Source organism: Meleagris gallopavo, chromosome 26, assembly GCF_000146605.3.
Source record: "Meleagris gallopavo isolate NT-WF06-2002-E0010 breed Aviagen turkey brand Nicholas breeding stock chromosome 26, Turkey_5.1, whole genome shotgun sequence".
In the NCBI taxonomy this organism is placed as follows: domain Eukaryota; kingdom Metazoa; phylum Chordata; class Aves; order Galliformes; family Phasianidae; genus Meleagris; species Meleagris gallopavo.
The window spans coordinates 1,109,053-1,134,784 of NC_015036.2; the positions used below are offsets into that span (position 1 = coordinate 1,109,053).

The 25,732-nt window shown below is 44.4% G+C and overlaps 2 protein-coding genes across 2 annotated transcripts in view; one reads left to right on the forward strand and one right to left on the reverse strand.

Moving 5' to 3' along the window:
* Positions 1-211: 211 nt before the first annotated feature.
* Positions 212-25,732, forward strand: part of KCNJ5 (potassium inwardly rectifying channel subfamily J member 5) — a 64,293-nt gene continuing 38,772 nt past the window's right edge. The window contains exons 1-2 of the mRNA XM_010723586.3: positions 212-305; positions 9,969-10,122. The gene's annotated coding sequence lies outside the window, so the exon portion shown is untranslated. The remainder of the gene's footprint in view (positions 306-9,968; positions 10,123-25,732) is intronic.
* KCNJ1 (potassium inwardly rectifying channel subfamily J member 1) lies at positions 313-5,567 on the reverse strand. The gene has a single exon (XM_010723588.3). The coding sequence runs from the start codon at positions 4,141-4,143 to the stop codon at positions 3,028-3,030; it is 1,116 nt and encodes a 371-aa protein (XP_010721890.1). The 5' UTR covers positions 4,144-5,567; the 3' UTR covers positions 313-3,027.

A 25,732-nucleotide genomic window follows, 5' to 3' on the forward strand; every position in this document is an offset into this window, starting at 1 on the left:
CCAGAATCGACTGAACAACGGATAATTATCCTTCAAATGAGATCAACTGTCTTCTCTTTGAGTTGTGGTAGCACTTAAAACTTTGTAGACATCTGTAGTAGCAATGCTGAGTCACAGCCTGAAGCAGTGATGGAGCACCTGGTGGGAAGGCAGGGCCAGCCCAGGGCAGCTCAGGTGCATGCAATGTACCGAGTGATGGAAGGGCTGAAGCCAGGATCCACCCCTTCCCAGCCCTCATTTAAGGGTTGGCACTGAAAGTGAGGGGATTTTATTGGGGATCCCTGTGTATCTGAGGCCTTCCCCAGGTAAGCAGCTTCTTTCCTTTATTTTTCTGTCTATGGCAGTTGTATCCTTAGGTTTTGCTACTACATTGTCACTGTTGCACTTTCCATTGCATTACAGTGTTACAACACTGAGTAACTCCCCACAGCTGTGCTGCAGGGACAGAGAACAAAAGCACAGAAAGCAGCATCCTGACAAACTTAGAAGAGGCTCAGAGTTTTGAGATGGCTTCCCGAGGGCAGTGCCTGGAAGTGCATTGCTTAGAGGTCCCTTGCAATGTGGAGGATGCACACTGCCTCTGGGGTAGGCACTTGAGGAGTGTTTGGTGACTCTTTTCCATCTCATTTATGCTAACTTTCATAAATGAAAACAGGATTTTTTCCTATCACCTCCTTGAAGAGATGGATTGGACCTTGCACATGGATTTGTTTTTTCTGTATAGTAGTAAAGACTGCGTTCTTACTTTACTTGCACACTGTTGTGTGCCAGGCAGGGCAGTGGGCAGCAGCTGACTTTGTGCTGAGAGCCACAGGTGCTGCACTGATTGTGACTGTAAAATGTTTTCACTGCTGGCAGTGTTTGCAGGACTGCAAAATGCACACTCTTAAGGATTTGGGCAATATCTGTGAGTGACTCTGAGGATTTGTGCTGGCAGTTCCAGCTTGCCATGCAGCCACGTGCAGTAGTTCTGATAGGTGATGAGAACAGAACTTTCTGTACTGCTCTTCCAAAGTGAGGAGGGATTTAACAATGATGTGCTGAAGGAAGACTGAGACGGCTGAGAAGTGGCTTTTAAAGTGCTTTAGTGACATCACTGTTCTTTACATTGTTCTTTGTACAGAGTGAGAACCTCACGTCCCATCTTACAGATGGCAGATTGGAAATACATACCAAAGTGATTTGTTCTGAACCACCAGAGGGGCTGATGCTCCATTGGGACTGAACTCCCTTGGCTCCCAGATCTCTACTGCTACACTCAGTCCATTCACAATACTGCTGTGGTTATTTGACCACTTAGTTGTGCCTTTCTTTCATAACCCCTCAGTCCTGCATTTAAAAAGATGCATCTGTTTTACCAGGGTTTAAAATAGATGGTCTGAATTACATCACTGAGAAGAGTTCCCAGAAAAGCTCTCGCTCTGGTCCTATCACTTGAACTCTCAACAAAAGAACTTTTTGAGGGCATCAGGAGACCAAAAATATCAGACTGTGAGGATATGGATGGAAGTCACCAAAAAGCTATTGCAGGTTTTTGCTGCATTTGAAACCTAAATGCCAAAAATTAAAGCAAGAAAATGTACTCCTAGTTACCAATGAGCAGAACTTGTCTGCTGTAGAAATGCATGTTTTGTTTTGGTGAGGTGAACCATATGAAACTGGATGTGAAGATCTCTCCTGAGCATCATTGCTGTGTGTAATGGCAATGTTGAGGAACAGCCTGAAGCAGTGATGGAGCACCTGGTGGGAAGGCAGGGCCAGCACAGGTGCATGCAATGCACTGAGTGATGGAAGGGCTGCAGCCAGGATCCACCCCTTCCCAGCCCTCATTTAAGGGTTGACAGTAGAGATATGGGCATCTCATTGGAGATCCCTGCCTACCTGAGGCCTTCCAAGAGTGAACAGTTTCTTTCCTTTATTTCTGTGCACACAGCTGTTGCACTGAGCATATCCTCACTTGCTGCAGCCCAGGACTTTGCTACTACGCTGTCATTATTGCAGTATCCATTGTGTTACAGCATTTCACTGTGCTCTTGTCCTAGCTTCAAAGAAAGACCTTGTTGGTGTTTGTGTTGTGTTGTGGGTTGTTCCAAAGATGCATCTCATGCTGGGAAGTTCCTCTCTTCTCCCAGAGGATTGCTCTCCCACCAGGTGTGTTGCAGTCTGTGTGTTCTTCACCTCCCTGCTGTGCTTGCTGTTCCAGTGGCCCATTGCTTTCTGAGATTTCGCAGTATCACAGCAGCTGCCTCCTGGCAGAAGTGAACAGAGGGGTATCAGGAGGGTGAGAAAATTAAGGAGAAGCTGCAATGTTCCTCATCTCTTATGACAGGTGTCTGCTTGTGCTTGTTTTTGCTTTCCATTTCCATTTGGTATTTTCCTTCAAGGAATCAAAAGCTTTCACAGAAGAGAGTTCTTTATGACGTTGTAGTTGCAGGAGGATGGCATAGGCTCTGTCTTCAAAATCCCTTCCTAGACATGTACCATCCCTTAGTGCTCCATTTCTATAAATATATCAGCTCAAAGTAAGAAGGAATTGTTTCAAAATGTTCAAAAGTGCTCAAGAAGTTTGGAGCCAAAAAGTCTGCATCTACAGAAGGCTTTGGCAGTGAGAGACATGCATTTCTGGTGAGGTTTTGACTTTTAAGTCCCTTTGGTCCTTATGGAGAGGTTGTCCTTCTCATGCTCTCGTTCTCATAGCTTTGCTCCTTAACAGTGACTTAAAGTTTCTCTTTCCAGGCCTTGTAAGACTGATGTGCCTCTGGGAGCTTAAGTGAGTCGGACGCTCCAACTTAGCAGCTTCATAAAGTGTCCCACAGATATAAAAATATAAATTCTATGAAATACATAGCATTGTTAAATAGTGTTCTGGTGATCACTGGTATGCTGGTCCTCTCTGATTTGAGGCTTTTGAGAAGATAGATGCTGTTACAGAGTTAAAACAAACCTGTTATTGGTTTTACTAAGTTAATAATCCTCTCAAGATTGATTTAATTATGCAGAAAGGTGCAGTCTGATAAAGATTTAGAGCTACATTTTTGTGTCACTGGCTTCACTAACTTCTGCCAAGACAAAACCAGGGTTGTCATAGCCTTTCTTCTCTTTGGCTTTAGCTTCTTTCTCATTGTAGAGGCAGAAGGCACAGTGGGGCATCTCCACTGCCACTGTCTTGCTGAAGTTCTGGAAGTCTACTCTGTATTTCCCTTCTTTGGTCTTGGACACAATGGGAGCAAAGCGATAACCCCAGAGCACCTCTTCTGGGATGTAAGATGTCCTCACTTGGCAGGTAGCACTGGTGGCTTCAACAGTGCCATCTAAAAACACCACCAGTTCAAAATCTTGCTGCAGAATTGTTTCTGCTGCCATGTGGAAGAAAGGGCTGTTCTTGTCTATGATATGGTAAATAGTCAACGGGGAAATGAAGAAGAGATTTTCATTGCCAGCATCAACGATAAACTCTATGTTGACCTGGTCCAGAATGATTGTTTCTCCTTCTGGTGTGATGGTGGTCTTCAAGAGTTTGCCATAGATGTGACTCCCGATGAGAAGACTCTTCCTGAGGTTTGCCACCCTGATGAGGAGGCAGAGCTTCCCACCACGTTTGCTGATGACAGCATTCCTGCTGAAGGTGATGGTCTTGGCCCTGTTTTTGGACCTTGAGATCTTGGCCAAGATGGCACCGCACATGAAAGAATTGATGATTACCCCCAAGATAGACTGGAAGATGAGCAGGAAAATGGCAGTGACACATTGCTCTGTGACACATCTGAAGCCATAGCCAATAGTGACCTGTGTCTCCAAGGAAAACAGGAAAGCTGAAGTCAGACCATTGATATTCTCAACACAAGGGGTGTGATTTATGGAAGGATTGAATTCTGGAAGGTCTTTGTGTATGTAGGCCACAACGTACCAGAGGAGACCAAACAGAAACCAGCTGCCTAAGAATGCTGAAATGAAGATAGTCATTTTGTATCTCCATCTCAAATCCAGGATAGTTGTCCATATATCAATCAAAAAGACAAACCTTGACTGCTCTACATTACCAAACTCTATGTTGCACCTTCCATCTTTAGAAACAAGCCTTGCTTTTCTCCGGCTTCGTTCTGTGATGTGGCTGGCAAAGCGTTTCCTGAGGTAGTTGAACATTCCCTCTGCTGCTGGTGTTCTGCAGAATAAGAAATAATGAACATTATGGGTCTCGTTTGTACCTGCAGGCAAGGAGTAAAGACTGCCAAGGTCTCAAGACTCCTGCTTACGAAAAAGTTGTACCATTTGCATATTTTCCCTCCACTACTGGAGAAAATTTCCAGTAAGTATATGAGAAAATGAGCAGATTTTTGCCTAAGGAGCATTCCAGCAAAAAAAAAAAAATAAATCATTTTGGCTTGCTTAGTAAACTTGTGAAGTTAAGAATCGGTCAACTGTTAATGTTGTCCTCTATTCAGTGGAACAAGCAGAGGAACAGAGAAGCAGCAAAGTTCATTGTGGGCATGCAGTGGGAAAACAATAAGGGAGCAGCTCAGCTTTGAGGTTTTTCTGTCTTCTAGAAGATGAAGCTGGACTTAAGTTTGTGTGTGTGTTCATCAGGTGTGATGTGGAGTGTGCGTTTAGGAGGAAATGGGAGAGGGTGCAGAATGTCTACTGAAGCCAGATGGATGCAGTGACTTTTAGCTTGGTTGTAGGTTGGGTTTGAGGTGTGAATTTCAAACTCTGGAAGCACAGCAGCAGGACTTCTAGGAGAGAATAACATAAATGGTAATGCTGTTGCTGGAATATTGTTGGGTGTTCGCTCATCCCAAAGGTAACACCAAGAGAAAAGGGGTGGATTTTGAAATCCATTCTTAAGGGAAAGTGCAGCTCTGTGTCTGTTAATTTTGTCCTTTCTGACTGTCCATGTTAGTAAGAGACCCAGGAAGTAGGAGTCACTGATGGGGAAACAGCACAGATGTGATCAGAGCGGGATCAGCAAACGTGCAGAAAAGTCCCAGTTCTGAAGTTAGTCATTGATGTAGGTGTGGGCTGAGGTTCAGCCACTGTAGATTTACAGATGGCCTGCTCTGTTCACAGGCAGATTTTGACCCCAAATTTAAGGATATTCTTAGAGATAATCCACTTTAGAATTGATTACCCCTCCAGCGTAAAATGTCTTCCTTTCTAACAGAAGATGTGTTGGATGAGCTGACCCACCCTGGGAATGTACCCTGTGTGCCTCTTTAGCCTTTATTAAACAAAATTCTTCTTGTGCAGCTGAACTTTGCTGTGTGCTGTAATTACATTTCTTGGGGGCAAAATGCTTCAGCTTAAAACAACTCAGAAACACGGTGGGAAAATATCCTCACTGGTGACTCACGCAGAGAATATTCTGAGTTTATTGCATCCCTGAGGACAAAGCACCCTCAGCCATTCACAGGCTGGGATGTTTGCTGTGGGATGTGTGGCACTTCAGCACTGCATCTCAGACCAGAAGGTGCTGGGGGCTGTGCAGCTGATTGCTATTCATTCTGTGCCACTGTATTGGATTGCATCTACTGACACGAGTTAGTGCAAAATTTGCCTTACTTCAATTCCGCCTTTTAAATGGTGGATGCCAGTAGTAAAGCTGGCTCCTAATTGCTGGTAAAGGAAGATTGTGCTCCTTCTGAGTGGATACATGTCTTGTCTCTGCGCCATGCAGGAGTGAGCTGCTCTTTGGTGAAGGCTTTCTTCCATTTATTCTGAAGCAGAAGCTGCTTAATGTTTTAGATAGCTAAAATAAATCTTTCCATTAGATATAGCAGTTACAGAGACCACAGATTACCTTTTGATACAGCAACCAGTAGCAAAGGGATAACGTTATTGATAAGCATGAATTACTTTTCATAAAGCCAGAAGTAAAATGCGAATTTGTTGTTTTGTGTCACAGCCTGTGCTTACACTGAAACCTCATAAAAGAGAGGATGAAGAAATGAAGGTCATTGTGCCATAGCTTTTCACTGTTTTGAACTTTTGCTGCTGAATGTATTGGTTGTGAATGTAGCTGACAAAGTTAAACTTTAAGCGAGAATCTGAGGAAGGGAATGGGGTCACCCTCCAAACAATCCTCAAGTCTGCTTTTCTTGATACCCTTTTAATGTGTTCATGTTAATGCATAGTTTGAGCAAAAAGAAAACACTGCTGCACAGCGCACCGTTCTCAGAAGCTCTGCAGTATTTAACCTTTAATTTCCCTGTGTGCAGAAATGTGTGGCTTCAGCTGCTGTTGGTATTTGTTGTGTTGGGTTTTTTCTGCAGCAGTGTGAGCTCTGAGTGTCAGTGCTGGAACAGAGCAGAATGCCTCCGTGCCACTGCCTGCACATCCTGAGCTGCACACGTGTGCCTTGGGCAGAGATGCTCAGAACCCCCTGGGAAGTTGTGAAGGGGGGGAATGGAAGAGGTTCTCTGATCTAGCTGGCTTTTCCTGCTGGGGCTGTCACAGATGTTACCACGATTCTGGTAGACCTGATTCAGCCTTCACTAGAAATCTTTGGATTAATCCAGACATACAAATCAACAGATAATTATCACAGAGATGATGAGAGGAAGCCAATCAGTACAATCTGGGCTGCATCCTTGGAAACATTCCCAACTTCGCTGTTCCTTTCCTTCCTCTTTAAATCTTCCCTGCTGTCTTCAGACTGCTTTATAAGCCCTGTTTAAGCTACCCCAGATAGATCAAAGTCTGAAGAAAACACCCTTCTTGAGCCAGGGTGGCAAAGCAATCCTACCCCCAACAAATCTTTCGTGCTCCCACTTACAGCTGGAATGTGTTGATTCTCTTCAGCAAGAGAAGCATTCCCTCCTGTACCAACACTGAGCGTGCTACAGGGGAGGTTACAGAAACCAAATTATGTAATATAGCCCTTAGTCCTTTCCATTTAAATCACTGAAGGTAACTGACTGGCTGTGTTGTAGCTAATGTTTAGCAGGATGTTTCCTGTCAGCCCAAACACACTCAGCATTGCAGGCTGTGCTGCGTGAGAAATGCCTTTAGGAGGAGCTGGCAGAGCTCTGCTGTCCCCAGCAGCATTCATCACAGGAGTGCTGCACTGCTTGTGCTGAGTGATGGGCCAGCAGCACTGCCTTGAGTAGTGATGGCATGTTGAGGTTGGCTGCAGAAACCACTGGGCTGTTCCACTCGTATTTCAGAGATCACTGCAACAAGCAGAAACCTTTATTTCTGTTGTTCACTTCCTGATCTTTCCTATCTAACCTCCATCACCCCCCATACCCAGAATAACTTACAAATACCCAGGTAGTTAGTTCTGGAGAGATGCACTTCTGCAAGTAGGTAACAGCAGTGGTTAGAGGTCCCGTGTGCTACGTACCAGCTGGGGCTCCTCTGCTCACCAGGGATGTAACTGAGTGGTCCTCTTTGCTCCTACTTGCTCTCAGTTGATTTGCTGTGAGCACTTCTGAATGTGGGGTAATGCCCAGGCGCATTAATGGTGCTTGGGTAAGTCCTCTGTGGAGCACATTAATCCATGGAAATGGCTTTAATCTCAGTCACGTGCGGTGCTGGGGAGCAGTGGGTGTAGGAAGGGGAAGGTGGTTGAGGTTTGATGGGGGTCAGACAAGAACAACATTTTTTAACACGTTTAACTGTTGTTTTGATACCTGTGGCTTCAAATGTATTTCTTCCCTCACTGCAAAGGAGGTACAAACAAAGCTGGCAGAGCCTCATCATTACAGGGGAAAGCATAAATACAAAGCAGCCCTCTGAACTCACAGCTTTTGATAGAAATGCATCTTTGTTAGGGATTCAGATGAAGTTCTAAGGAGCTTAGGTATAAAAAAGGGGGATACAGAGTTAAAGGATTATTTTTTTTCAGTCCTGTTCAGCTCTTTTTAAAAATCAGTTCTTTCAGTCCTTTCTGTTTTTTTTCTTTTGTTGAACTTCCTCTGAACAAAGCATGTGAAATATCCCTTTCTTGATACCTTCTGAAATCCTTTTTTATTAGAAAAGCAAACGACAGCACTTAGTCTTACTGTGTGTTATCTGCTGGCTTCTTTTCTACTGATACCTTTGGGGAATACAGCTCATTTGCTTTTCATTCAGTGCCACGGCTAGAGCAGGAATCTGCCTGTTGCAGTATCCCAAACCTGTTGTCATATCAGAATTGTAGCAGAATCAAGGACTGCCAAACAGAGCTGACCTTGCACTGAATCAATTTGAAGTACAGCAGGAGTGTAACCTTGCCTAAGTCCACTTATGTGCCTCATTTGTCTCCTGTCACAGAGGAGGAGCACCCATCACTTCTATTTAAGCTGGGTGAATCAGGAGTGTCCCAGCTATCCTTGGTATACAGCACAAGGCTGTGCCAAACCCTCCCTTGCTGCTCCCACATCCTGAAAACATGTATGGGGTGTGCAGACTGTGGGAGCTATTGGCCATGGAAGGGGCTGAGCCACTCCAGGAAAACTGCTATAATGTTTTGTCAGCCTGTTATACCAGAGGACTTGGGATCCTCTGCCTTAAAAGTGGGTCTTCATGCTGTGCTCTGTGTGTGCTTGGTGGGGTTTGCTCTCTGATCCGTCCTGCTGAGCATCCCTGGTGCTCCCCACTGCAGTGTGCCTTGGGGTCATGCTTCAAATAGGGTTTCCATGATAACAAGCAGCAGCTGCCTGTATTCAGGAACATTACTTGCACTACGCCTGCTGTACATTACTTGAAAAGACAGGCTGCAGTTTCCCCTCACAAAGCTGTCTCGAAGGCATCATTCATTCCTGAGAGCACAGTAAGTGAAATAATGTGTGCTGCAGCAATGGAGACTTGAGCAAACCGTGTGTTCTTGGAGACCGGGAGTGTTTGGGGTCCTCGAGGGTTGCAAGTAAAGATTTACAACAGTAAAGCCATTACTGTTATTGTTAGCCATTAGTATTATGGCAGTGAGCACTGCATGCAAAATTAATTCATTACTGCGTTTGCTGAGGGAGAGAGCCTGCAGTGTTCAGCTTAGGTGAGAGCACGCAGTGTGGCTCTTGTATACAAACACCATTAAGGCTTTGGGGAATATACAGCAGTGGAATTTCCTCCTGCCCAGGGAGGGCAGCCCTGGCTCACAGATGTTCCCTCTCTATCGCATGGAGCTTGGCAAACATCTGCCAGGCAAAAACATTTGCCAGTGCTCTCCAGCTTCATAGGGACCGAAGGAAACTTTGTTATTTGTGCTATTTTTGCAGCACCTGACCAATTTCAGAGCTAGACTGCATCTCCCATAGCACCTTCTGCTGTGACAGAATTCCTGTGCAGCCAGTGATCCACCTCATCTTCAGGGTCTGTCATGGGATGTGCAATCGTGCTGGGAATCGCCTCTGTGAGAGCTGGGAGTGGGGCTGTCTGTGCCACGAAGGGGGATTTCCCAACAGAACTGTTTCTATTTTCAGAGAATTGATTTTCACTGAAAATACCAATTCTTATTTTTTATTTTTTTAGAAGAAATGGTTCTCTGGGAGAAGTTATTCTTGAGCAGATGGTATCTTTGGGGACTTCGGTCAAAAGAAAACGATTCTCCTTACAGTGTTTTTGTGTGATGTGTCCTTGTGGTTTCAAAAGGAAAAAAATAGGGCTTGAATACAGTAAAAGTGTTTTGGTGGCTGTGTATTCTGTTCACTGAGGAGTCTGGAAATGGCGTGTTTTGCTTTCTGTTGAGTTCTTCTGAAGGAGAAAGGAGAGTTTTTGCTAGTTATTTCTCTGCTGCCAGAAAAGCCATTAAACTGTGAGGTGTGGTGATGGTGGACTGCAAAGTTCCACCTGTTAGCCTGAAAGCAGTCTGTAAGCAAAGCACTGTGCTGCACAGGATGTGCTGGGAAGGCAGTGCAGCACAAACACCATTCAGAAAGGTCATGGGGAGAACAGGCAAAGTCATGTGAGCCACTGCTGTACATTCTCATTTTGTTATTCTTTGCTGAATTATTAAAGGCATTGAATCATTAACTCGCAATTTGTTTCTACAGATTGGCAATGTCAAGTCTCAGTCATCAGTATGGTGCACTGGAAAGGCTTTGTGCGAAAGCCTTGAGGGCTGAGAGGCAGCTGACAGCCATTATCCGAGGCCAAGAGCACCTGGGAACGCCAGGATCTGACCCCATTTGGGCATCTCATCTCAAGGTATCTCAACACTCATCATTTTCCTGTCATTTGAATTTCCAAACTGTTGGTGTATTTAAATGCATAGTGGCTCCGTGCCACCCCAGGCAGAACTCAGCACTGGGTAGGATAGAAAACGCTGACAGAAGGACCCAACATTGACAGAAAGTACTTACTGTTGCAGCAGCTTCCAGAAGCCCTTGCTTACTCAGTGCACAAGAAAAGTATGATGTTGCTCTCTTTGCACTCTGCACATCACTAAAGAAAAGCAATTAAGTGAATGCTGTCATGGTATAAAGTCTTCTCTCAGTAGCTTAAATCACAGGGTATAGCTAATGCCAGCTCCAGAACAGAGATGCAGTAAGAGAATACTCAGAGGCTGCTTGCTCAGCCCTGCTCACCCTGCCGGCTGGTCACACACTGTGTGCTTAGTCAGCCACAGAGCCAGGATTTGATTTACTATTTCTCAGTTCTGTAACACTCCCTCTGTGTGAACCTGAGGAAAATGGGAGAAGGGCAAATAAGCATCTAACCTGGATTAAATGGCAGTAGGAAGAGCTTCTTTGATATATATTTTTTTTTTCTACTGTGTTTTTATAAGGGCTGCATTCTGCTTATAAGTGTTTCAATGAAATGTTTGTAACTCGTGTGCTGCATGCTGCACTATCACTGTTCTGCTGCAGTCATTCACCTGCACACAGCTCTGGGATAAGCCCTGGGACGTGGTCGTCCTGGGCAGCATTTTGGGAGCACTTTTATGCAGAACTCAGAGTGCTGTCCTGCTGCAGTCCTTACCCAGGATATTTTATTCCAGCAGTATAAGGAACAGCTTTGATACTTGTAACACATCATTGCTACCTGCTGATCTGCCACGCTCCTCTGTTCTGCTCGCTGTGCCTGCAAGTCTGTCACGTAGCAGCTGCAAGCTGGATTGGCACTTGCTGGCTGATGCTGCATGTTGAATCAGTTGAGGTTCACCAGTAAAAGTATCAGACATCAGTAGTTCAGAAGATTTCCTTTCATCATTCAGTGCTCTGATCATAAATGCTGGCAGCACTGCAGACTTTGATTGACAGATTTTGTTCTACCTCAGGTTCCCGATATCTGATTTTTGCTATGTTCAGCCAAGCTGTCTAGAAACATCTTGTCCCGTTTCAGTCTTATCTCAATAGTTTCTTTCCCTCATCTCTGCTTGGCTGCTGCATTACGAGGTGGGTGACAGCAGTTGTTCCAGCCCCTTTTGAAGGGGTGTATGACAGCCTACAGCTCCTGCCCTGGCATTTAATGTGAGTTCTTGGTCGCATGTTCTGACTGGGGGGAAAAAAAAATCTGATTTTTCAGCTGGTTTTCAGGTGAAGGTAGAGGTATTAAGGACATTCTATGCTCTTTCATACAAGGTTTGCTGAAGCGAGTCTCATCCATCTGAATTAGAGAGCCAGGGTCCACCTGTGCCTATTAGATTGGTTAGAATGGTCCAGTGATTTATTACAAATAAGTGCCACAGAAGTGAAGCATTTCAGGAGCAAATCTTGAGAATCAAATCTCAGTTGGCAGCAGTTTGTCACATCTCCTGCAGAAAGCAAAGAGCTTTCACTTACAGGAGAAACCTGATTGTTCCCTGAAATATTATATCTCAGGACTGCTCCTTTTAAGGATAATTTTGGGGGCACACAGAGTGCCTTTTGGAAGCACTGGGGACCACCAGCTGCGAATCTAAAGATGTGAGCAGCCTGCTGTCCCTGGGGTGTGCAGTGTTTCACCAGCAGAGCTTTTCCTGTTCCAATCCTTCATTTACTTTTATGCTCCTAATTATTTATATAAGTGTAATTGACTTGCAAGACATTCCTGGCTTTCAGTGCACACTGAGTGAATTATTGACCCATCACATGGGTCACTGATGTGAAGAGACATATGAACAAACTGGGTACAAAATAGCTGCTTTGCATTCTTAATAGCAAATGTACGCCATTAATAACTTTGCCTGACGCACTCAGAGCCTGCACAATTTTAGTTTAACATGCATATGGCTGAGTTCATCCTCAGAGTAATTTGAAACTCATTGGGCATGGACTTCATCTCCTCGTGCTGCTTTAAAACCTCTCCTGCGTTGAGATGTGAAATGCTAATTCCAGAGTTTATGGCTGACTTGAGATGCTGTATTTGAAAAATCAAATCCAATTAAATCAACTTATTACCAAGGCCAGAGAGTGGCATTCAGCACATCTTTTGTTACTCCACAATGAGGAGCAAACTTAAGGAGAATATAGTGTCCTAACACATAAACAAGGCTAATGTGTCCTAATAAGGTTTTGATCTGCAGCACCTGGGAAGCAAAAGTGGTGAAAGTTTTCCTGGAGAATGCAGTCACCTGAGCCTGGTTTTGGGCTTTCCACTTCTCTTTGTTGTGCTGTGGGGTGGCTGCTTTCCCCTTTGTGTCTGTTTCCCCATCTGCTCGTAACACGGAAGCAAAATGAGGGTGTTGTGTGGATGAATTCAAAGACTGCAAAGTGCTTTGAGGACTCTTGTGTGTACTGCTATGGCCTGACAGCATGGCATCAGCTCATCGTAGTCAGAATTGTAAAGGAGCTCAGAATTCAAGGGACTATAAAGCTAAGAGATGCCCTCTTGCTGTCCTGGTAGGAACTTATTTATCATTATCTGACGAGAAGAAAAGCACTTATGTGCAAAGAGCACAGTGAAGAGAGAAAAGAGGGGAATGTACAATGTGTTTTTTTTTTGAGATGGAAAAATACTAAACTGATCTGCAGATACAAAGCAAATGAAAATCTTTAATTTAGGTTTATTAGAGTGTGAGCACTTTGCCATTCTTTGTATTCAAAGCATATTATCACCAAACTACTCAGTGGTTCCTTCTGCTGTAGGTACCAGTACTCCTATTTTGAGCATTACTCCTGTAAACAAGCCCTTATTTCAGTTACTAATAAGCACTCAGAAATCTTGGCTCAGTTGTTCTAATTTGTGCAGAATTCAGAGCAGCCCTTGGTTGTGACTTGAGATTTTCATAGTCCCCATGAAGTGATGGAAACCTAATGAAGGATTCATTTTGCTTCAGTGTACCCTCAAAACATGAGAAAGGCAAAGGCCCAGGCAGCTGGTTGAGATACCAGAGCCAGCATGCGATGAGGACTGGGTGAGCTGCTGCCCACCCCCAGGTTAGTGGGCAGCCCAGATTAGATCTCTCCTCCTTTACTCACTTAAAAGGAGATCAACTCCATTATTTTATCTCTTGGTATGACTAAACATTCACACACGAGGTAGCTGTTCAGATTGCAGTAGCTCTGTCTATGTTGTGAAGATCTCTTGTATAACTTTGTTTTCCTCACTGGGACAGAAAGGCTTTGAACAGGCGTTGTTTTGTTGTTTATCTTTGTGATTACTCTGTGTGCACACTTCTCTTGATAGCACAGAGAGCATCTGAGGGAGTTTATTAAGGTATAAACCAACTTAAATTACCTTGCATTTATTGTGGGATGCTGCTGCAGAAGAGGCACATTTGCATATCAAAACCCTGTGATGTGAAACCAAGAAACAAATAAAACCATCTTATCTCTGTGAGCACTGTGTATGGAGGGTGCAAACTTATCAGCCACCCACAGCCTGGCTGTGACCTGTTACATTTTATGAAGATATTCAGGGTGAGACAACAAGGCTCTGAATCTTAGCTGTAAAACTCCTCCAGTATGCAGGCTGATGTACAGCAGACTAGAAATAGAGCCTTGGGCTATATCATGCTAGTACATCCTTTGGGCTGTGCTGCTGAAGGAAGAGACACCTTGCTCTGCTGTAGCAACTCTGCATTTTCCCATGGTTACATGTAAAGGGAGGTAAAGCCACGTTCCTGTGCCAAACTCCCCTCCTTCCCACTGTAATCCAGGCTCTTACACAGATGCTCCTTAGCGTTCAGGTGAGCTGCTGAGTACAGCTGAAATGCAGAAGCCATTAGTGGCCTTCAGGTATAAGATGCTTAGAACTGCGTGGCTGGAAGGAGCTTTCCACTCTCATACCCCAGAATGTCCCTGCTTACCTACCAGCTCCTGGTGGACCCACTGAGCTGCCACCAAGAGAAGCAAATTCTCTGAGCTGTTTTGTTACATTTCTAAAGGAGCAGTCAAAGGCAGACAGATCTGGATGGAGCTGGAAACCAGCAAGAACCTTGATGAAAGGAAATGAGTCATGGAAGGCTCGTGTCTCCTTCCCCCTGCCAAAGGGTGATGGGGGTCGGGGTGGGGGTAGGGTGTATCACTGCTGGTTCTGTCCACATCCAGATGTCTTGGAAGGTTCTGAAGGCAGGAGTAGCTCTTAGGCAAAAGCACCTGTAGGATGAGCTTGCTGTCACTGCCCAGCATGAGCAGGCTGTGTTGGTATTGCTGTAATACCTGGAGTGCTGTTCAGAAGCCCCTGTGTGGTTGGTATCAGAAGGGCTCAGTCCCGATGTGCTGCTGTATCTGTAGTGAAACTGAGCTGCTCAGTCACTACTGTACCTATGTATGATATTTATTAACGACAGCTGAGGACCAACACTGTTACATCTTACTGGCTGTTTTTAACAGAATTTAAGGAAATTGTGGCAATTATTAGATAAGCACTTGTGCAAAAAGGTCATGGTAGGGAAGTAGAGGTAACCAGTACAGGAGGGCAGCTGTTACTTACTGATCGTTCAGCCCATTACTTTCTTATTATCTTAGCTTGATTCTGTAGTGGATATTTTTTTCCTGTTGTGTAGTGAAGTTGCATCATGCAGAAAATTGGTTTAAGTACAAACTCTTATGGTGTCTTTCATCAAATGTTCTCAGAGAACATTACGAATAATTCATTAAAGGGGCACTGTCAGCTGGAACGCTTTAATTACCATTTTCTGACAAGTCAACCCATAAGTGGTGTGTCCTGATTTTCCTATTTATTGCTAACACATATGTAGATTTTCTTTTTTCCTGTAGATGTTTATAGGAGTTGAGTGAAGTAATAAACTACGAGTCTGGGGAGGCGAGCCATGCACTACGTGCTGTCAGGCCCAAAACAGGAGAGAATTTAAGGGTGGGTACTTTTTTATTAAACAGTAATTTTGAGAAACTCCTTACTGCAGGACCTGAGCATCTCCCAGCCCACCTGAATGGGGAGACCTTGTGGTGTGTCACATTGCTGCTCCAAACAAGCACAGTGAAGTCAAAGTCTAGCAGTAAAAACCATTAGCTATTTCCTGCTCCCAGTCTGGGTGCACAGGCTCAGCCTTCTAGTAACTGTGGGAGAATGACAGGCTGCCCAATACTCATATAGGGTTAGAACAGCAATCACGGCAGTTACCATAGCTAGCTTGATGCAAACCTGCATTGCTTTATCCCACTGTAGTTCGTTGCAATGCCACTCTTCAATATCCTTCCAGCCCTGTGTCACTGCTACCTTTCAAGAAAATAATATGGCAGTGAGCCTCTTACCTTGGGTGTTAAGCAGTGAAGGTGACTGCAGCAGGGAGGTGGGAGGGAAAGCTTCCTGTACCCCTAGAGCATGTAATTCCCAACAGCTTCTCCACCAAAGGGAGCGTGGCCAGGGCCCTCCTTGGCTTTTATGTGTGCCTGTGTCAACTCAGACTGGTTGCCAGCTCATCTATATGCAGTGGCTCATTAACATAATGGCTCAGTTTATATAAGTTTATGTGAAAGGCGGAGAAGTGGCTACTGGATTTAAAAATAAGGCACAAGTGTTGAGCTGTTGAGGGTAGGGAAATTAGTGCAGTATTACCTGGGAAAGCTGATGCTACTATGTCTGTGTTTGTTACTGTATCCCACTGGTATAAATCCAGCAGCAGTGTCCTGACTACCTGTGAGGATCCTGCCTTTGTTTTGCATGGCAGCGTGGTTTTGGGGGAAAAAAAACAAACAAACCATGAAGCATATCTTTTAATACCTCCTATATTCTGCAGGACCTTTGCAGTTTGATTTATTTGACCTATGGTGTATTAGAAGCATGTACTCTTCCCTAGGATTTCCTTCCTAGATCTGAGCTGAAAGCCCAATTCCATCCAAAACCTTTGCAGAGAGACTGTAGGAATCAATTCACTGCTGTGATCTTGGAGACTGAAGAAGTGAATGTCTCTTGTGTTTCCCAATCCTTTAGCAGCGTCTTTGCATCTCACTGATAGGGGATTGTGTGATTTTTAAACCTGAAATTACCTATATGCATGTAATTAAGTTAATACTTCTGGTTTGCTCAAATTAGGCAGGCATTTCTTCTCACTCTAAGACAAGTGTCTAAGAATGCACTGCCTTCCAGAGATGCTCATCCATCTGCCTTTACAGAGAGAGGACTTGAGAGACTGAAGCAGTTTATATCCTTATCTTTTCGATGCCTACTGTAAAATAAATGAGTTCTACCCTCAAAATTAAAATCCCCGGATGGGAGATTGATCTTCCCTGGGTTATACAGCAACAGGAGCCCCGTGTTTCCACCACTGACCACAGGCAGTTGGAGGCCGTGGTACGGGAGGATCTTCTTTGTCTCTCAGAGTCTTGGAAGAGATGGGGGATGCAATTTGTAGATCAAAACCTTATTTAACATTTGGGCAAAGCCAGATCTGCTCACACAGTTGAAACCAACAGGAGATCAATGATTCAGCATCAGAATTGCTTGCCCTGCAGTGTTGTGAAGACAGAAAGCACTGCTACAAGGAATTGAGCTCAGGTATTGGCCATACCATTGTTTAAATAGCTCAGTCATTGATGATCAATGTGATAATTTAAGTAGTGCTTTCCATTTCCAAGCACGTTAATCCATCTGTTGTATCTCCTCACACTCCTGGGATGCAGATCTGCTGTTAGCAGTGCCAACACAGCACCAGAAATGTGATGATGGAATGGCTGCAGGTAACAACCAGGAGTCACTGATGTGATATACTCAGAAATAATCAGTCTGCTTATTGTTATGCTGTGCTCAATGCACACGGGAGCCCTGCACTGCTCACCTGTTGGCAGTTCATGATGTTACAAATTAAATTTCAGCAACTAGCGTATTGCACATTGTTTAACATAATTTTTCAAAGAAAAAAATCTGTTCTCCTGCGATGAAACTCAGTGGGATTTTTTTCCCATTAGTTTCAAAGAATGTGTTGAGCCCTGAAAGGGTTTTAATTCTGTTAAATATTATCCTCAACACTGGAAAATTAAAAGTGAATGGGCTTTCTTCATTCTTTCACTATGACATGTCAAAAGAATGTTAGAAAAATGAGTAGGTTTTCCTGGCTTTCAGAAGCTCCCAGAGTGAATTTCAATCGCAGGTTTTCAAGACAGATTGTAATTAACTTCTTCATTCAGTCTGAGACCAGAACACTTTCTGTATTTGGTACAAGGAAGGCAGGGCAGGAGGAGAGTGGTAAAGGATTTGGGTTTTCATGAGTGACAAATGACTTCTAGGTGCTCTGAGACCACTTAGATGGAGGTAATTCTCATAATGTAGAGGAGCCATTTTGTAGTTTGTTTCTCCTGTTGGACAGAAGCATCACCAGAGACATTCTTGGAAATTTAGGGTATTGTTTTCAGCTGGTTGTGTTACCTTAGGAAAATAACATTTCCAAAGTTGCATCCATAACCAAGGAACTAAACAGCACTTCCAGCAGTGGCATAGGTTTGCCAGCAGCCCTCCTCCATTGGAGTGAGTCGGCTTCATTGTTTTATCAGAAATGTATTCTTTGGGACCCTGTCCTGTAAAGAAGAAATGGGAAATGAGGTATAACTGAGCTGATGTCAGAACATCCCCTGCTGTATTTGTAAATATTTTTTCCCGTGTTTTTCACATTAAGTCAACGCTTTTGATTAAAAGTGTTCTGTGAAGTCTGCTTGCCTGAAGCAGTTTTTCTACATAAATATTGATCATCTCTATCTGCTTTGTCAAATGAAAAGAAAGATGTCATGCCCTTATCTTTAGGAACGATTATTTATAGAAGATGCAGTCTCTCTAGATGCAACCAAAGATACATACTTTATAAGCACGGTACAGAAGTCAGTACTGCAAGCAGTTGTTTGTTCATTAACCTCAGTGCAGCTAGGCTGGCAGCCTCCCAGTACTGATTTACTTGGTGTTTACCATGGGGAGGGATTTAAAATCCATTGCAGTTTTATTCCGAGTCCCAAGAGAGGTGATTCCATCCTTCCCATTACATCTCATTTTCTATCTGTTAAATACTGAGCTGATAGTGTAGCAAAGAAGATAGGAGTAACAGGAGCCTGTTCTGATATTTGTACGTGCAGCTGTGATTCTGACATTGTTTCTAATGAAAGCAAGAGGTTTAGAATCCCTTCTCCTTTCCTATCCTTAGACAGCAGGTAGTTGAAGTCCTTCGTCTCCTCTGCTAACGGTAATGACAAAATTTAAATGCATAGGCATAATTAAAGGCTCCTTAATTTCAGGAACGAAGCTGGCTGTGGGAATGAATGTGGGAATCCAAAAAGGCAGAGCCCTGTGTTATTTAACTCCTTGATGTCCTAAGGGTTGCACAGCAGCAGAAGCCTCATTTGTCAGGCAAGTCTGCAGGGTAGAGCACCTTTACTGAGAGTGCAACACGGGGAAAATCTGCTTTATGCAACTGTATTCATTGAGAAAATTATGCTGGCTTCTCACTGGAAGTAATAAAGCTCATTACTTGCATTTACGTGTAATTCAGCTACTTGGCAGAGTACGTTAGTGCCAGAGAAGGCCTTATTTCCTCTGAAAATGTAGGGCATGGGTGGACTGCAACAAAGGCACTTCTTTCCTTCCTGCTTGATCAGATGTTATGAAGCATTAAACTGGGAGCATGCTTTGTTTCACCTTCTGTCTTTTTTCTCTGTTTTCCAAATAGATAAGGTTCTGAAGAAAGATCTCCAAAAAGCCATTTGTAGAAGTCTGATCTGAGGGCATGAGGTGTTTCTGTAGTGGTGCTTTCAAGGGGCTAGTCCCTGCATCAGCCTTTGGGAGCCCAGGCCCAGCTTTGATGGGAGCACAGATGTGTGCTCTGAAAACATGTGATGCCCTGCTTGCTTGAGCAAACTTAATAGCTTGATAAGGAGTGAGGTGGCACACAGTGCACAACCAGGTGTACCTGCATGGGCATCTGCTGGAAGGCAACTATATGAATAGGAATAAGCAGATAAAGGTATATTATTATTACCTGCAGTTGCCTTTCTGTGTTGAGCATCACCAGCAAAATTCATGTTTTGAAGAACAGAATGTGAACTGTAGGTAAGCCTATTGTCTGTGTTTTCTATCCATTGCTCTTTGTAAAGAAAGAAACAATGCTGCAATACTGTGCAGCAGTGACCATCCTTTGTGCTGCCATTCTTTAAGAACCCTTGAAAGTCCAATGAGCTGATCTTGCTGCTGCTGCTCAGAAGTTCCCAAACTTTACCACCCCTCCAGGTGTCCTTTTGGGCAGGGCATCCAGGACGGTGGTTGTTTCTCTCTTGGGGTCAGAGTTTACTTTTTTGAGGTCAATCTACAACTGATCGTTTTGGCCTTCTCTTTCTTTCAAATTTAGGAATCGATTCCATCCATTTTCTTCTCTCCTGACAGCCCACAGCTGTGACTGTCAGACTCAGAACCTCTTTGTTTCATTGTTATTAGTGTTTTTATTTTGGACATTGTCACAGTTGCCTAGCAATGTCAGCAGGTGCTCTGAAAATAAACAGTAAAGCACAAGCTTCCTGCAAGACAGAACATTACATTCTGCTTCAAACGGTGTCTTTTATCTGTAAGTCTCCATGGACTCTATCAGCATTAATAAATGAAATTTGCCCTCTTTTGGAATGCAGGGGAAGGAGAGAGAAATAAAGGAAGCAGTCATCACTCTATTTTTCTCTGATAATAACCAGGGCAGAAAGGCAAAACAATGGCAGAAAGCATGGTGTGATATCCTGACCTGCTGAAGTCAGGCATTGATCTCTCATGGGAGCCATGAGGAAAGCTGAGAGCATATCACTTCAAAGAAAGGCCTCTGCTGAATTCCCTTTGCAGCTAATGGGGTGGATGGAGCCTGCAGCATCAGGCAGAGTCAGAAAGTGAACAAGTTGTGCAGAGTGATGGTTCAGTTATTCCCCAAGAGCAGGAATACAGCCCCAGAGGCATCATAGGCATAGGACAGGTGGTGAAGGGATCAGCACATCCTTCTTACAGGCATGACTGTGGAGTGCATGTGCAGGTACACAGTGGCAGTGCTATGGAACTCACAGCCCCTACAGCTCCTGCTCTCCTTTGGTAAATCTGCATTACTGATAGAAATGACAGAACTGGGTGGTAATTTTGTCTTAATTTTCAGAAGCAGTGGAATAGGCTGATAGTTTCACTTTGTACCTATAAAAGTTCCCCAGCAAGAACAGCAGGTGCCTCTCCTGCACGCTCTCTTTTACAGAAGTACATTTACTGGATGATCACACAAAAACCCCAGACCTTGCTGTTGAAGGTCAGGACATGAGAAATAGAAGAATGACTTTTACAGATGAGTGAACCCATCAGAATGAGCTGCCTGGGAGGGCAGTAAGAACAGGCTTGATAGCAGAGAGCACTTTTGGTAATAGAGAGCAGACTGAGGTATCTGCTGCAGCCTGCTCGTTTTCCACGAGTGATGGAAAATGCTCAGTGATGTGTCTTCATCTATGCAAGGCTTCAAATTCAGGCTGGAAAAGCATGCTGTCTGAGTGGCAGTGGTGTGCAGTCAGCACAGCTCTGCTTGGACTGTGCCCAGTTGGGTTTTGCGCAAGTTGTTCTGGGTGATACCCAGCTTGCTTCTAGAGGCAGCTAACTTCAGAGTCTCTGCCTTGGAGCTGGCTTGGGTTAGGGAGCTGAAATTCCCTATGCTGAAGTTTTCCCTTTGCAGTGTTTTTTTTCTTTTTTTTTTCCACATGTAGTTCTGCAGAACTTGGAGATGCTTTCTGGAGAGAAGCCTGGCTCATGCCCAGGTACCTTCACCCCTTGCAGCAAGGCTTTCTGTAGGTCTCCATCCTCCAACCTCGGGGATACATAGATCGTCTGTGCAAGATGTGCTAAAATATGCTTGTCCTGCAGTGTAGCTCATAAGCACTGTCAGCACTTTCTAAGGTGGTACAGCCATACACAGACCTCTTCTATATGAACAATGTAGTTAAAATTGGCGTGGATCATTTCCATGATAAAACTATGGGGAAAAGCCTTATTTCAGCAAATCTGCTTTGTACTGCAAATTCTGTACTTTCACACAAGTAGGGTGCCTGCTTAAATACTGCTTCGGAGGGATGCGAGGCTTTACCCCGAGAATTAGTCAGAATAGTACAGAAACAACGCGGCTGCCCATCACCCTCTGCTGGTCTGTGCGGGGACTGCGGGGTGACCGCTGGCTCCGGTGATGATGGGAAAACCTCTTAAGAAAGTGGAAGAAGCCTTCTGTTATATGGCAGAATCGTTTTGCACAGCAGACAAGTGGGATCATTCTGTGCAACTGCAGTTTTGTCGAGTTGGGGCGGGCTGTGTGCGGGGGCACAGAGGGAAGAGCAGTTCTACGTGGATACAAGAGTGCTGGAAGTACGACAGGTCTGTTGGCTTTAGTGGTTTTGTCTCAGATTTAATGTAGTTAGATGAGAACGACATCTGGTCTTGGTTCATGAGGGAATTTTCTTGGCGTGGGCTCAATGCAGTGTAAGTCCCTGATAAATCACCCGAAGCAATGACTGTAGCCTTTCTGGCAATTCAGCTTCAATAAGGTGGTTGTATGACGAGGTGTACGCAAGCTGTCAGCACAAATGAATCAATTCTGTGCAAACGGGATGCTACTGAGCCTGTGAGTTCCAGAGGTGTTGCCAGCATGGAACCACCACAGCCCAAGGCGATGTGAGTGCTGAGATGACACAGCCCAGTTGTCTTCCTACAGAACGTCGTGACATTGAGAAGCCTGGAGAGCTGAAAGAAACTTCAGCAGGCCAAAGCTTTAGGATTTGCCTTGTCCATATGGCATCGTCTTTTCCTGGGAAAACTTCTTTCTATTTCTTTTGACGTGTCTACAGTTCTGTCGTTATGCCTCATTTGCACTGGTACATTCTGGGAAATCTAGTCAATAATTCCTTATGTCTGCACTGAGAGCAGAGCACTGCATGACTTGTGGAGTCATCAGAGTTATTTCTGTGGTTGTTCTGTGCTCTGAGATGGCTTTATAATGACCTGAGATGTCACCAATCCCTGAATTTCAGACTCAGATGTATCTAACAGCGGATGAATTTCACCACAAACAGAAAAGGAGGCTTCATCCATTTACATGAAGCCTCTTGTACAATTTTAGCACTAGTCAGATCTGAATCTGAAAGAGTTGGTGCATTGCATGGAAAAGGAATAAGCCTCAGGCAAATCCATCCGGAAGGGAAAGCTTGGCTGAGTAACTGCAGGGTAAATCCAACAGATTTGCCACAACTTTAGCGAGCTGTTGCTGCACGAATTACAGTGAATAAGGGAGTGCTCCAGTGAGCATGGCAATTGAAGTCAGCATATGTGCAGAGCAGTTTGGCTCTGAAAACCACGGAGGACCTGGTTTGCTTCCGAGCATCCCCTGAGTCTCCTTCTCAGGGCTGCCAGGAAAAAGCTTTATCACTGTTGTGCATCACAGAGGTGTAAAGCAGGGCACAGCAAAACTCACCTGCTGGTTCTTCAGGAGGATGGGAAGTGCTTTAAGGAAGGAGGATCCCCAAATAAAGGATTGCTCGGAAGTTGTGCAGTTTGTGTCCCAGGCACAGCAGACTGCTTACAGCCTGTGTGAGGGGCAGGTCTGCAGCTGTTTGCTTGGGACTTCAGATCCCAGACTGTAGCATCATTGGGATGAACTGCACCTGAGGGCATCCCATCAGATGCCATGGGAGGAAAGGAGCTGTCTTGAAATGAGCTGCACTCGTAGTGGTAGAGGAAGAGGAGTGTATTTTTAGGGACTGCTGCAATGCCTTACTGTCAGAGCAGCAGCTCTCGGTGGCAAGTTAATCCAAACAGCAAATGCATCATCCTCTGTTTCATGTGAATATGCAGTGATAATGAGCAGGAGGGAACATCTTTCCCTGTCTCCCCACAGAGCAGGGAACAGGGGAGAGACAAGAATGGAGGGATTCAAGTCAAAGCACTTCAGCACAGTCTGTCCTTAGTGTTTTAGCCAGCCACTGCATGCAGTTTTATATTTATGAACCTGTACCAAGGGATTGGTTGATAGGTCTTTAATTTCCTTTGGTTTTGCTCTGAACAGGCCTCTCTGGGGACAGAAGGAACATTTTCAGAGTTGCTGAGCATCATCTCCGTGCAAACCAAAGAGAGGAAAAGCACTCTGATCATAACCATGGGGAGGGGGGGCAGTCGGTTTTCTGCCTGCCAATATTTTTTTATTCTTTTTGTGTGTGTGTGTTGTGAGCTTCAAGGTCTGCTGGCTCCATAGATACAAATATGCCAAGAACAAAACGTGCTGATGTGCCAGGAGTCAGGGACACAGAATGGCTCTGCAAACAGAGCTGGAGCGTGTCCAGCATCATCAGGCCATGAGCGCACAGGAGTGTTCATAAAGAAAGGCACTTCATTGCAGTGATATCAAGATCTATCTTTTTCTCTCTATTGCATCATTAAGTATAAGTTATTTGTATTTGTGTGTGGAAAAGCCTGCATTCTGCACGATCTCTTCATTTCATTTGGAAAAACAGAAAGGTTTCGTTCATGTGCTACAGAATCCTACAGCAGTATCTGAGTATGTAATTGACATCGTGGTTCCCTGAATAACTGACTGGAGCAGAAATCAGAATATTGGTTCTTTTCTCCATGTGCTGCTGATTTATTGTGTAAATAGCGAAAGACCTTTTATTGTAGCTATTGCAAATTCCCATACACGCTGTCATTTCCCTCCTATATTTGTTTCCTTTTGTCAGTTATTTGCTTGAACTACATAACAACCAGTCAGGCAAAAGCTGAAAATATCTTTGTTGAGTGGTTTTTGGCAGCTTTAAAATATTAATGCATTTTATAGAGTAGTTATTTTTTATAACTGTCAGTTGTTGCTACCAAGGCAGGGAATTCCTTATAAATATTGAATGCTGCTTCAAGGTCTGGGGAAAAAAAAAGTTCTGGAAATATTTCTCTTAAGCTCCAAAATGACTGAAAAACTGCTGAAAAAATCTTCCTGATGTTTGCAAATGAGGTGTAAATCCAGGAGATCAGGAGTTAGCTGATGCTAATGGAATTTTCTAATAAACACTCACAGCTTTTGAGTGTAACAGGTCCTTGCAGACTGCTTCCTGGATGTAGACACGTTGGGGAAGGGTTGAACAAATGGTTTTGTTCTTAAAGGCTCTCTCCTAGTTGCTGTAGCAAGGCATGTCTCAGAAATTGCCTTGAGCTTCTGTTGTAAGAGAACAAAGCGGGAGGAGCTCACAGCCCAGCAGCTCCAGCACTGCTCCATCTCATCACCTGAATGCATTTGGGGTGCAAGGAGAGGGCAGCACTGGGCGATGCTGTCTGCACAGTACCCACTTGGAGGCTAAATAGAGGCCTTCTGTCTCCAGGGCTGCTGGGCTGCTGTGCCAGGTGTGCACACATGAGATTAAACAGTAATAAAATGACTTCATGGAGTCAGTGAGGGTCACCATTCTTGCAGCCAGAATGGAGATGAAAAGAATCCAGACGTGAACTCAGGTCACTCAGTGGAATCCGCTGTAAGAAATGCAGAGTTGCTTTTAACTCCTAAGGGTACCTTAGAAATGGCATTAAAGTATGCCAGCTAAATAAACTGGATGTGATACTCATTGCCTAGAATTTATCTTCAGAATATTATCTTTGCACCTGAGATTTTGCCTTCTCCTGAGTAACCATGAGATATGCTGGCAGTGGTTTGTATGCTGCACTGATCTGAGATGCTCAGGGCATTGTTGTTTCATAGAAATCCTGGATGACAGGTGCATGCCTTGTTGGGGCTCCTAGCTGTGCCATAAAGCAAAATTTAGCCTATTACAGTCCCATGCAAAAACATTTGTGGACTTCCCTGCAATCCCTGGTAGACTCCTTGCAGTTAAAGGGAGGAGCTGCCAGCAGTGCATTGCAACTGCTGCATTTTCTCATTTGTTTCTGAGCTCGCAGGCAGTGTGCAGCCAGGAGCCCTGGGGTGGTGATTTGTTCACAGCAGGGACGTGCCATGAGTGTGTCAGTGCACACACACACACACACACACACAAGCAGTGCCTCTCACCAGAGCTTTCTGGCCCTGCAGCTGAGAAGTTTTGTCTCTGGGTGCCCTTCAGCCTTAGGTTCTGCTGCACCTGCATAATAAGGGCTTAATTACTCTTAACTGTAATGGAACTGGACTAACACACTTGCGGGCAATCCAGAAGTTAAAAGATAGCTAGTGTGTGTTGGCTGGTGTGGATCAGTGTTCTGCAGGAGTCCCAGACAGCTGTAGGAAGAGCTGTCTCCTTCCCCAGGTTAGTATTAGCTCTCATTATCATATCAAAGGAAAAGGCAAGCAGACTCCTCTGCTCACACTTAACTGAGGTGCAGGAATTCGGGTTTCTTGCTGTTTTTTTCTTCCCGTTCTTTCCTACTTCCCAAATTTCACTTTGAGTTTGGGGTTTGAATGAGCCTCAGAGCACAGCAGGACCTCGAGGCAGAG